Source organism: Erpetoichthys calabaricus, chromosome 6 (genome assembly GCF_900747795.2).
Source record: "Erpetoichthys calabaricus chromosome 6, fErpCal1.3, whole genome shotgun sequence".
Taxonomy (NCBI): domain Eukaryota; kingdom Metazoa; phylum Chordata; class Cladistia; order Polypteriformes; family Polypteridae; genus Erpetoichthys; species Erpetoichthys calabaricus.
Genome location: NC_041399.2, coordinates 205,442,767 through 205,455,704, shown reverse-complemented (window position 1 = coordinate 205,455,704; position 12,938 = coordinate 205,442,767). Strand labels below are relative to the sequence as shown.

General features: G+C 41.7%; 1 protein-coding gene across 1 annotated transcript in view; it reads left to right on the top strand.

Annotated features, from left to right (window-relative positions):
- gad2 (glutamate decarboxylase 2) overlaps positions 1–12,938 on the top strand; it is a 126,534-nt gene that overhangs the window by 50,909 nt on the left and 62,687 nt on the right. Inside the window, exons 5-7 of the mRNA XM_028804364.2 lie at positions 716–806; positions 8,102–8,214; positions 10,482–10,597. Coding sequence (XP_028660197.1) covers positions 716–806; positions 8,102–8,214; positions 10,482–10,597 — 320 coding nt within the window. The remainder of the gene's footprint in view (positions 1–715; positions 807–8,101; positions 8,215–10,481; positions 10,598–12,938) is intronic.

Below are 12,938 nucleotides of genomic sequence, written 5' to 3'. Positions count from 1 at the left end.
GGGTGCGGCAACGCGCTGTACCAGTGCATGCTCCCCAACCTGACCTGACTGCCATTTGCCCACTTCTTCCGGTTTACTCACAAAATTACTTAATCTTTTTCCTGCCAAGTCAGGACACTGTCCCTGGTGTTTTCATTTGTGCAGAACCCCCAACATGCTCCAAAATCAGGGTTGTTATTTGTCGCTAGTGGACTTCTGGCATCATGAAATGAGTTACAGTGTTGTAGATGTGGATAAGCAAATCCATGGGAATGGAATCCATGGATAGCAAAGATTTGAGACTCTGCTTTCTACTCTGCTCAGAGCTGCATCTTGTCATCTACCTGACGCTGAAAGAATAAACTTTGATTTCCAGCAAATCTTATCCTCCCCAAACTGGATTTAGAAAATAGATGATGTGTATAAAATGAGTGTTCATGTGAGGAGAAGGTGGTGGTAGAGATTTAAATGTAAGCTTTTCATGGACCACTGCGGCAAAATTAGGTTTCTGATTCAATAAGGGGATTTTCTTGACAGGAATGAAACCCCCAGGTAGGGTTGCTTTTTCTGCATATTTTGTAGTTGAGGTGAGTCCCCCAGAGGTTTTTCTGGTTATGGGGTCCCAAACGACCTTTGAACGGTTATCACGTTTTACTGCGGGCTGCATGCCGCCAAGAGCAAATGATTCTCATTTGTATAAGTAAATGCTAAAATGTCTTTCTTTTTCTGTTTATAGGCCATCCTAGATATTTCAATCAGCTCTCGACAGGATTAGATATGGTTGGCTTAGCAGCGGACTGGCTGACATCTACTGCTAATACTAACATGTGAGTATTTGCTTTTATGGCGCTCTGACATCTCGCCGCTTGATGTTTCACGTAGAAATGTCTGGAATGTCAAAGTCTTTGTTATTTTAGGATTTAAAGAATACTTTTAATAAAAATGCGCTTATGGTATTTATTGGATAATCGCCATGTTGCTCTTCAACGGCCACTAGAGAGAAACAAAAAAACAAAGCATCTTTCAAAAAGCAAATGACATTAAGAAATGAAAAAGGGGGGGAACACGGCCAGCATGTCCTGAATAAACAAGAATTCATCTGAATTCAGTATTTGTTTTATGTCTCACACTGGTTTTCTGGTAAAATGAAGACGTCCCTGCTTACAATGGCAGAATCCTGAAATCTCCAGTGAATATGGATTAATTTAGAGTTGTTAGAATAATTAGTTTTATAAATGAGTTCCATTGTCATTTGGGATCTTATTTTTTTAGGGTGGGGGATTGGACTGAGAAGGATATGAATCTTAAACCACACACAGTGAAGTGCCATCTACAGGGATATTCTTATCATCGCCTTTGGTAATCCATCACATGTAATCCCACGGCTCCCTTGACTTGTCACATTTTCCAAACACTTTCCCTATGGCAGTGCAATGTTTTTCAAAAGATTGTAAATAATAATGGGTCTGCTTACCATTGTCAACAAGTCACAGCAGGCTGCACCTGCCAATATGACATCTGTTCTTATCCTGCTAGATCTCTCCTCTGCCATCGGCACGGTCAACTGCCAGATCCTCTTTGCCATTTTCTCTGACTTTGACATCACTGGGATTGCCCTCAGGTGATATGATGTCCTACCTCTTGGGCAGATCCTACCATGAGTCCTGGCATGGCGAGAAGTCAAGAGTGTACCAGACAAACATGAGGGAGCCCCAAGAATCGATGCTGGGCCTTCTCTTCTTCTGCCTGTTCTCTTCCTCACTGGTCCCTTAATCATTGAGTCTCATGGTTTCTCTTATTGAGTGCTATGCTAATGATACACAGCTGTACCTGTTGTTCCAGCCAGATGACCACATGGTATCAGCTAAAATCACTGCATATCTTATTGGATGAAGGAACACTATCTCCTGCTAAACCTGGTAAAGACGGATCCTCTTATTCAGCTCACCCATCTGTTCAGCATCCCATTTCAGTTCAGCTTGGTTCATTATCACTAACACCTTGCAAGTCAGTACGCAATCTTGTGGTGGTGATCGATAACCGGCTGTCTTTCATAGACCATGTTGCTACAGTCTCTCCGTCTTGCAGATCCACTCTGTACGATATTGACAAGATTGGTCCGTATCTAAAGAAAATCGATCAAATCAATCTATGAGAGATTGCAGCGCAACTTTTGGTCCAAGCTTTGGTCTTGTCATTACTGGACTACTGCAACTCTCCTCTGGAAGGTGCACCAGCATGTGTCACCATATTGAAAGAACTGCAGCAGTATATCTGGTGCCTGGTCAGCAGAGGAGGGTATATGTCACTCCTTTGTGAATTTCCCCTTGGGATTAATAAAGTATCTATCTATCTATCTATCTATCTATCTATCTATCTATCTATCTATCTATCTATCTATCTATCTATCTATCTATCTATCTATCTATTATATAGTGCATTATCTATCTATCTATCTATCTATCTATCTATCTATCTATCTATCTATCTATCTATCTATCTATCTATTATACTGTATAGTGCCTTTCACATCTATCTATCTATCTATCTATCTATCTATCTATCTATCTATCTATCTATCTATCTATCTATTTATCTATCTATCTATCTATCTATCTATCTATCTATCTATCTATCTATCTATCTATCTTTCTTCACATCACTACATTGGCTTCTTGTAGCGGCACATATTAATGTTCAAATCCTTGACTCTTGCCTACATAGTAGTCAGTGGGTCAGTACCTATTGTCACACACGTGCGATTAGGAGGAAGCTGAGTGGACCAAGTGGAGGTAATTACCCACTGGGCCAGGGGTGGCGGAGTGCACTAAACCTACTTCTGTTTTCTCTGCAGGCCAAATACAGGAAAATCCTACCTGATTTAACAGCAATGATGTCAGTTTCCGTTTCTGGTGCCAAGAATGAAGTCGCTTCCGGTCCCGGTGCTAAGTATGATGTCACTTCCGTGTTCTGATGCCAAGAACAACGTCACTTCCGGTTCTGGCCCTTTGATGACATCACTTCCACTTTTGGCATTTAAAACTGCCATCATCTCACTGCTGTAAAAGAATCAGTCTCAACACACAAAGAAGGGTTGGGGCAGCCACCCTTATAAACGGGTAACGAATAAAGCAAGTAGTGCACTGTTTGAGTTCCAAAGCTGAACTGATTTCAATGGCGAGATGTAGGCAGTTGTAAATGCCAAAACCGGAAGTAATGTTATTCTTGGCAGTGACATTGAATCAGGCAGGTTTTCCCATGTTTGGCCTGCAGAGATAACAGAGGTAGGTTTAGTGTACCCCGCCACACACTGGCCTGGCGGGTAATTACCTCTAATTGGTCCACTCAGCTCTCTCCTAATCACACATGTGTGACACGACCTTATTCGTGACCTCTACCTTTTCCTAGGAATGTCTTTAGTTTTACGAGTCTGCTTCGTTTTCATTTCCTTTGTATGTTGTAATCTGTTATTAGATCATAATTAGTTCATAAGAATTACTTGTGAAAGTTTTGATATCACTTCAGGGTTTTTTTTTGTCCACCACCTCCAGACTCATCAGTACGAGAAAACCTATACATGTGATATACTGTTTGACTCATCTTGATGTCTGCTTTAATGTGCCTCCTGATATTCTGTAATCTGCAAGTGATTGCACATGTGCCAATAATTACATCATAAATAGCAAAGTTCACCATTGACACTCACATTCTCTTACATGAGGCTCTATTGTAGGCACGGAGCTGGACAGTTTGACATCCGTGGCAGAGCGACGGGCGCTCAACAGGCTCCTGTCAATCATGGAGAATCCACTACATCCACTAAACAGGATCATCTCCAGACAGAGGAGCAGCTTCAGCGACAGACTGCTGTCACTGTCCTGCTCCAGTGACAGACTGAGGAGATCGTTCATCCACCACACTATGCGACTCTTCAGTTCCACTCGGGGTGGGGGGTAAACGTTAACATTATACAAAGTTACTGTCTGTTATACCTGCATTTTTATCACTCTTTAATTTAATATTGTTTTTTATCAATATGCTGCTGTTGGAGTATGTGGATTTCCCCTTGGGATTAATAAAGTATCTATCTATCTATCTATCTATCTATCTATCTATCTATCTATCTATCTATCTATCTATCTATCTATCTATCTATCTATCTATCTATCTATCTATCTAAGTGAAGGCCACATAGGCTTAAGTGGAAACTTGGACTGGCAAAGTATGTAGAAGGAGTTTTAATAAATAACACAACACAAATAACTTTATAATTTCAAGTAGCCAGCGATAATACAATTGGCGTAGTCGGTATGATCCTCTTCACTGATTAAAGTCGAGAATAACAGGAAGGAAGCAAACCATCTTTGTTTGTGTGTAGGAAATAAATGGAAGTTATTAAACTACATTGGATTCAGAAAGGTTTCAGACTTATTCAGTTTTTTTCACGTTGTTATGTTGATGATAAAATCATTTATTTTCCTTCCACGTGAAGCAACACTCCATACCTCAAAATACTTGAGATACAATCGCAATCAGCTTCTGACTGGTCTTTCATGCCTACTTCTCTTCTAATCTCCTCGTTTCTCAGTCTTCTCTTCCATGTTCACCATGCCTAATGAGTAAAGGGATTGTTACAAGTCTCTCAGTGCTCAAATGATCATTTATTGCACTCATTGTTCTCCATAATAGGAAATAGGAAGTAAAAACATATTCCAGTGGCATCAGATCTTTATTTGACTTAAACCACAGAAGATACTGAAAAGCTTGATTTCTTCTGAGTTCTGTATGAGTCAATTTTAAGGGAGGCCTTTATCTTTTGGAATGGGGCTATATATTTAAGTCTACATCTGCTATATAATAGAACACTATGGTCTGTGTGTCCCCTGCGGTGGGTTGGCACCCTGCCCGGGATTGGTTCCCTGCCTTGTGCCCTGTGTTGTCTGGGATTGGCTCCAGCAGAACCCCGTGACCCTGTGTTCGGATTCAGCGTGTTGGAAAATGGATGGATGGCTGGGTCTGTGTGTCCAGTCTCTTAGAGAAATCTGATTGGTCAGTTTTGGCTTTGGTGTAATTGGTCAATTTGGCTTTGGTGATGCAAAGAAAGAGGAATTGTGAGTGTGAGACACGTGGGGAGGAGTAAAGGCGCATGCTGAGAGAGACGCCTTCAAAGATGGAAAATATTAAACAGGTGGTGAGAAAGGCGTCGCGAAAATGAGAAGAAAGCTTCACGGGAGCACGCTTGAGAGGTGAAGTGCCGTTGAATAGATAGTCAGACACACGGGAATACGGTGGAACGGCGCTGAAGGTAGACATAGGGCAAGAGATAGCAAATATTTCTTAATTATTCTATGACCTGTCTTTGACAGGTACCTTGGCTAGCAGTATATATTTTGTGATGGATGACATCCATAGTTTGGATTCCTTTCCTGGCCAGGAGTACCAATGTAGTGAGTAGTGTGAAAGTTAATTTTTACTGATGAATATGATTTTCACAAATTGATTATCTACAATTATACTGAATGACTTCAGTCCTTGTTAGCTGTTACCTTTTGCCTTTAGCACTCTTAGAAAAAACATTTTAATTAAAGCCTCCTGATCTGTGACTCAGTCCTGCTGCTACTTCTCTGCCAGGGCAAGTATGGATAAGGGAACCAGAATAATCTATCGTTACAGAATCCTGGCTCCAAGGGTCCTGCTTATCAGTAACGAGCAAGGATGTGAGAAATTAAACTTATCACAAACTACTGCAATTAACAAGAGTATTTAAGAAGTGTTACCATCATCTGTAATTCAGTCACATCCTTTCATGTACTGAGTGTCTTCTCGTACATGTTAATAAAGGTATAGTTCTCATCCCAGACTTGCTTTGTGATTTAACTTTGACAGTTGGCGCTGTGCACAGATCCCACCTCTCCCACTCACCCACAGTGCCAGGTAAGATAAAGCAGTATTTTCTGTCAGTTTTATGTCGGAGGCCAGGTTCTGAACGCTGAATGACTTGATGGGCCCTTCCGGGAGGAAAGGCAGGGCATTCCCTGCCTCATCCAAAACATTGGCCGGAGATGCCTACAATGCAGTGAGTATGTTGGCATCCTGAGTAGTACAATTAAGGTACAGGGGGAGACAGTCTGTTCGGACTATTTGCTCCACCGACATTCTAGGTGGAAGTGACCCTGGGCTACGATACATGTCCAGACATCTGCAGGGCATGCTGGGAACTGTAGTCCAATCTGGCAGCACTGTTGGGTTCCATGGATTCCGTCATGGGCTGCTATAGTAATTTATGATTCCTACTTTGAGGGGCTTCTGCCTGCAACCTGAAGTGCTTTCTATGGGCAATGCCTTGGCTCTGGAAGTGCTCCCGCGTCACAAATAAAATGAGCCGCTCTGTATCCACCAGGTGATTTGGGCAAAAGCTTGCCTGGGAGGAGTGCAAGCAGAAAGAAAGAAAACAGAATTATATACTATTTTCTACAAGAAGCTCATGTTGACGGTGCTTTATTGTATTAAAACTTCAATCTGAACAGGTACTTGTGCGGTTTGGGGTTATGTGGTGCTCCCTCCAGGTCACAATTTAGTAGAATAAAATACTGATGGGAAAAATTTTGAAAACACAGAAACTGTTTTGGTGATCTGGAAAGTTGTTTTAGCACATCAAGCACAAAAACAGAAGGGACAGACCCCAGCTGCTCACCACCCTGGGACAGATCAATGAATGGGGGACAGATTTTCATATTGCCAAGAACCAGCATGTCGATTATGGTATGTAGAGCCAGTCAGTGTATTCCTCACCTAATTTGTTCTGGCTTTCTCTTGTGTGGAGTCAGCAGGAGTTACAAAGGCATCAGATGAATTTTTATGCCTCTGCGCTTCAGTAAATGCCAGACGTTACCACTTTGCAATGTGTTGGTGTCTAGTAAAGGTCACTGCTCTTTACGCATGGATTAAGGATCTATTTGACAAAAGATCATTCTTGCAAATTTTAAAAAGTTTAATAAACCACGTGAAATTATGCCAAATTAAACAAGCAAGTGTCAGTGCTATGTTGTTTTAAGCCAAGCGGCGTATGCAAAACACGCTACCCGGAAAACAGAAGGCTTTCAGTATGACACTGCTTAGAACAATATAGCATCATCTTCTCAATCCTGCATAATTCTGTCTGGGTCGTGGGGAGCCAGTATCAGGTGCAGGGTATGAACAAACCCTGGGCAAGGTGTCAGTTCATTTCAGGGCATTGTGGGATAAATAAAATGAAAACAGTTCGAGAAAAATTAAAAGTGCTTGTAAAATTAGGGAGTGTCATGGATGCATTATAAATTAAAACAAGTCAAAATAACTGGTTGATTTTTAGCAACTGATGTTAAATGACAGGTGTGGCCCACAGGGGACATTGCAGCACTCCAGACACAATTGCACAGACACAAGTCTCAGTATAATCAAAAGGTTTGTTTGCATCCAAATACTTTAAAAGATGCCAGTTTGGAACTGGATACACTGGCATCCCGGCAAGAGTGGAATGAGGAACAATGTCCAGCCAGGAGGCTAGTGTGATAGAAGGACTGGGTGAGAAAACTGGCCAGGGCTATATACTCCCTCAATGCATTAATGCAATGCAACCCTGGGCGGTGCTACCAGTATGGACGCCCACAAAGCATGCTGGGAGCTGTAGTCCCTTGGGGCATCCTTGTAGGGTGCTGTGAGAGTTTGTGATCTGTACACTCAAGAACTTCTGTTTCACCCAGAAGTGCTTCCATTGGGCTATGCTTTAGCACTGAAGGTACTCCCAGGTCTAAGATAATGGAAGCCATTTGACCTCAACCAAGCGAGTCAGAGATGGGAGCAGAGATGGACAACCCTCGCCTGTATGTTGCAGCATCCTCTACTGGTCACCATAGCAAGATAACAAAATGTGTAAAAAGTGAAGGGGTCTGAAAACTTTTCTGAAGGTACTGACAATATGAAAGTGACACGTGGGAAGGGAAGGGTTTATTAAATCAGATCCCTGAAACTACAAGGTAGTAAGTGTTTCAAAAATTCTTAATATCTATAAAAACATTATGTGCTCACTGAAACTATGGATAAATTAAGCAGCAATTTAAAGGCTTTCCCTAATATATTTTAGGTTCACTTATGAAATTGCCCCGGTTTTTGTCCTGCTGGAACATGTCACTTTGAAAAAAATGAGAGAAATCATTGGCTGGCCTGATGGAAAAGGGGATGGAATATTCTCACCAGGTACGTATGCTAGCACAAATTTTACTATTTCAGACAAAAAAATATGCATCAATTAAACTTTTTTTATCAAATGTCTTATGTTCAATGATGTTTTATGTTCTGTAATGAACCTATTATCCACCTATTTATTTTATAAACCCACTCGTCCATGTTCAGGTCCTTGGGCCTCATGTATAAATGGTGCGTACGAACAAAAATGTTGCGTATGCCAGTTTCCACACTCACTTCCAGATATATAAAATCTAAACTTGCTGTAAAGCTATGCAGATTTTCATGGCAGCTTCTGTTTCTGCTTGGTTTTGCAAATGGGTGGCATCCAGCATCAAAGCAATGCTACAGTTTCTGTGTCATTCCCCTTTCTCTTTTAAATTCACATCCATGACACAGATTTTATCAAATACATCAAAGTTAATTGCATATCGTTTATAAATTTAAGGCACTCGATTGTAATCATTCTGTAACAATATAATGGTGCATGGAATGGCCAAACTATTACAACTACCATGGCTGTTTTAGCATTGTTAGAAGACATTGCAAATGGAAGAATTACAAAAGAGCGCGTATTTACAGATGATTATGACTGGCTTCTAAGTCGATTTTGATTTCCAAGAGCTATCCTCTTGGAGCTGTGTGCTGTTAGAATATTAGGATTTATACTTGATATCATTTTTTATGATGAAATGCATTAAAGAATGTGTATAACATTTTATAGATAAATTGTTAAGTTCATACTGTCAATAATTAAACGTGGAAACATGGTGGCGCAGAGGTAGCGATTAGATGGTACCCCGTTTAGGGATTGCTCCTACCTTCCGCACTATGCTTGCTGGAACCGGCATGACCCTGGATGGATGGATGGATGGATGGATGGATGGATGGATGGATGGATGGATGGATGGATGGATGGAATAATTAAATGAAGATTTTTTAATGTTCCTTAAAAGTTTTGAAGAATCAGTGTTTCACATTTATCATAGACACTTATTGTGTGGCAGTTCATTATGTGGAGAAAGAAACAGAAGGACAGGCATTGGGGGTTGGTATGTTTGACAGAGACAGTGCTGCTGTAATAAATTATTCCATCCAGGGTCTCACTCCTGTCATAGCAAGCATCTTGCGGGAGGCAGGAATAATCCCTGTATGGGGCACCAGCTCATCGCTACCACTGTGCCACCTTGTCCCCACATGTTTAATACATACTTTAATGTATTTGATCATGAAAATGAAATAAAGTATACATCTTAGCATTCTCAAATGCTCAGAGAGCTGTAACATCATGAAAGTATTGTATTCTGTGTGGCGATCACTGCCTGCGTGTTCCTGTCAGCATAAGAGAAAGGCCGTTTAAGAAGCACAGCGTGATTAACAAATGGGAACACTTAGAATGTGAAGCGTTTAATGTGTTCCTTTAGTTACAATGGGATTTGAGAATCTCTAGTAAATTAAACAGTTTTAAGATGAAGTTTAAGACATTCTACTTTAATGACAATATAAACTATGAGATTAAGTGGAAATTTTGAGATTAAAGTCGACATTTCGACTTTAATCTCGACATAAACATTTTTATCTTCATTGTGTTATTTTTTTTCCCTATGTGGCCCTAATGAGCTTCTGTATGACAGTCAGACACTCGCCTTTTCACGTCAACTTTGATATCTGAGCAGGTCTTTTTAATTTCATGCATTGTGTGACTTTCTGAACTCTAATGAACTTCCCCACAATGTGCCACTCAGTTTCCTTTTGTTGTTCATACCACTGCTTAAGCCACCAAACAGTACATTTATCCTAGCCTCAATTTCACTGAGCAGGACCTCCATTTCACATTCACTGGGGTCAATTAAGTGCTTTGGATTCCATGATGTCCATGCACCAAACATAAAAGCCCAGTTCATATCAATTTCCCTTTTTTGTCTATCATTAGGTTGACTTCATTTTTCTTTATATGCTTAAACTTTGCCCATTTTTTTATCAGATTGTTCCTATCTTTAGTTCAGAAAGAAGACATCTTTGCTGCTTTATTCTAAAGTATATCTTTATTGAACTTTTCTTCATAACTGAGGAGAGGTTCACAGACAGAAATAACTGAACCTTCACATGGACACAAATCTCTCCACTCAAATGCCCAGAAATTCTGTAACCGGAATGAAGGACATGAAGTGCGAAAGAGAAATGTTTCTGTAGCCATTTCACTGTCATTAGTAAGCATCTAAGGTGAGAATGTTGTGAAATGGGATTAAGTGATGAGGCTGCACTTGACTTTACTACAGGTGGTTCCATATCTAATATGTATGCCATGCTGGTTGCCCGATACAAGATGTTTCCCGAAGTGAAGGAGAAGGGGATGTCAGCAGTGCCCAGGCTGATTGCGTTCACTTCTGAACACGTAAGTTTTTTTTAATTTTTTTTTTTACTCTTGCTGTGGGGCATCTGTTGGTGAAGAAAAATTCACTGATCTTAACTTTGCTGATGATGCTGTGATCTCTGCGGAGTCAATGAAGGTTCTGATCGGAGCTCTCAAGAGACTGAGCGAGGAGTCTGAATGTCTGGGCTTGCGAGTGTCCTGAGAAAAACCAAGAGCCAGGCCTTTAATGACCTCTTGGGCACAGCCATTAGTAGTGTGTCTGTCTTTGGAGAGAGTGTTTACCTTGTCGAGAGGTTTACTTATCTCGGTGGTGACACTCATGACTATGGTGACGCTTCCTGTGAAGTCAGTAGATGGATTGGGAGAGCATGGGGGGTCATGAGGTTGCTGGAAAAGGGTGTGTGGCGCTCCCGATATCTGTGCAAAAGGAAGAAGGTCTAAGTCTTTAGAGTTTTGCTATATGGTTGCGAGACATGGATGTTATCCAGTGATCTGAGATGAAGATCGCACTCCATCGGTACTGTGTATCTTTCGGAGAATCCTTGGGTACTGCTGGTTTGACTTTGTGTTGCTCATGGATTCCCGAATGAGGCAGATTACCTGCATTGTGAGGGAGCGTCAGTTACGGCACTATGGCCATGTAGCGCGATCTCTCAAAGGTGATCCGGCTCGCAGGATCCTCACTGTTGATGAACCAAGTGGCTGGACCACGCCAACAAGATGCCCACGTATCACTTGGCTGTGGCAGATAGATGGTCATCTCCAGAGGGGGGAGACTGGGCCGCGTGTCTACATTGGGGGTTACCAACCAGGATCCTGAGCTGTTTCATTATGTGGTCGATCTGGCAACGTGCTTTACCAGTGCATGCTCCCCAACCTGACCTGACCTGACTCATTTTTTTTTCTCTTTTTCAAGCCATTAAATAACCTTGGAATTTCAGATCAAAGGAGATCCAAAGCAAAGCACATTAGATTGTTGCTTTATTTCTTATCCATTTATTTTATTTTGGTTTGCGGGGAGATGAGGTTGAGGTGGGGATTTCTGGTCCAATAATTTTAAAAATGATGCTGCTTCCAGCTTCCCATAATAGCCTAAGAAATTGTTCAGCTTGAAGTGAGTCATCACGTAAATCCTGTTTAGCTAAAGCCCCTTAACCAATGCCTGTCACACAATGTTCAGAAGCCTCCCCATCACCCACGAAAGCTTAGAGCCGAAGCAGGACGAATCTCAAGCTTAATATTTATCATAGCTCCATAACATTTCTCATCAATCAGCGTCATCAAGCCTAGAGGACTCCAAGAAAAGCCTTTTAATCCCGTTGCATGTTGTTTTCATGGGTAATTGTTTCAATTTCAAACTTAAAACAGCTTTACAGGGCAAACAATAATGTCATCAATTCATTTACTGAGTCTGCTTAATCTCATTTTTTGGGGTTACAATCCTGACAGAATGAACTCCGGACCAGTTCATATCCACATTTGATCAGTTCTATGCTGATCAAATGTGGATGTGCTATGCATATCAGGAAGAAAACTTGAACTTAATACATAAGATCCAAGCCCTGTGGCAGATCGGTGCTATATCTAGGAGCAGATTCCTGCCTTGCCTACAATACTGCTAAGGTAGGCCACAGCCCGACACACCCCTACATTAAGATAGGCGGGTTAGAGAATGTTCTAGCAGGGCAGTGGTCTCAAACTCCGGATCCTTGAGGGCCGCCTTTGCTGCAGGTTTGCATTCTAACCCTTTTCTTAATTAGTGACCTGTTTTTGCTGCTAAGTAACTTCTTTTGAATCAATTTTGGGCGGCACGGTGGCGCAGTGGGTAGCGCTGCTGCCTCGCAGTTAGGAGACCTGGGTTCGCTTTCCGGGTCCTCCCTGCGTGGAGTTTGCATGTTCTCCCCGTGTCTGCTGGGTTTCCTCCGGGTGCTCTGGTTTCCTCCCACAGTCCAAAGACATGCAGGTTAGGTGGACTGGCGATTCTAAATTAGCCCTAGTGTGTGGTTGGTGTGTTTGTGTGTGTCCTGCGGTGGGTTGGCACCCTGTCCATGATTGGTTCCTGCCTTGTGCCCTGTGTTGGCTGGGATTGGCTCCAGCAGACCCCCGTGACCCTGTGTTTGGATTCAGCGGGTTGGAAAATGGATGGATGGATGAATCCATTTTAATTGACTTGTTCTTGAAGACTCAGACCCCCCCAATTGTTTCTATTTTCCTTAATTAGCAGTCAAACAATAATACAAAATGAGCCAAAACAGGTCCAGCAAACTGTGTCCATCACATAATATCTGAAAATAGAAAGATGGTGGTCTCAGGAATGTTCATCTGCTCAGGTCCTCAAAACATTTTAACAGTTCTGCTCTTA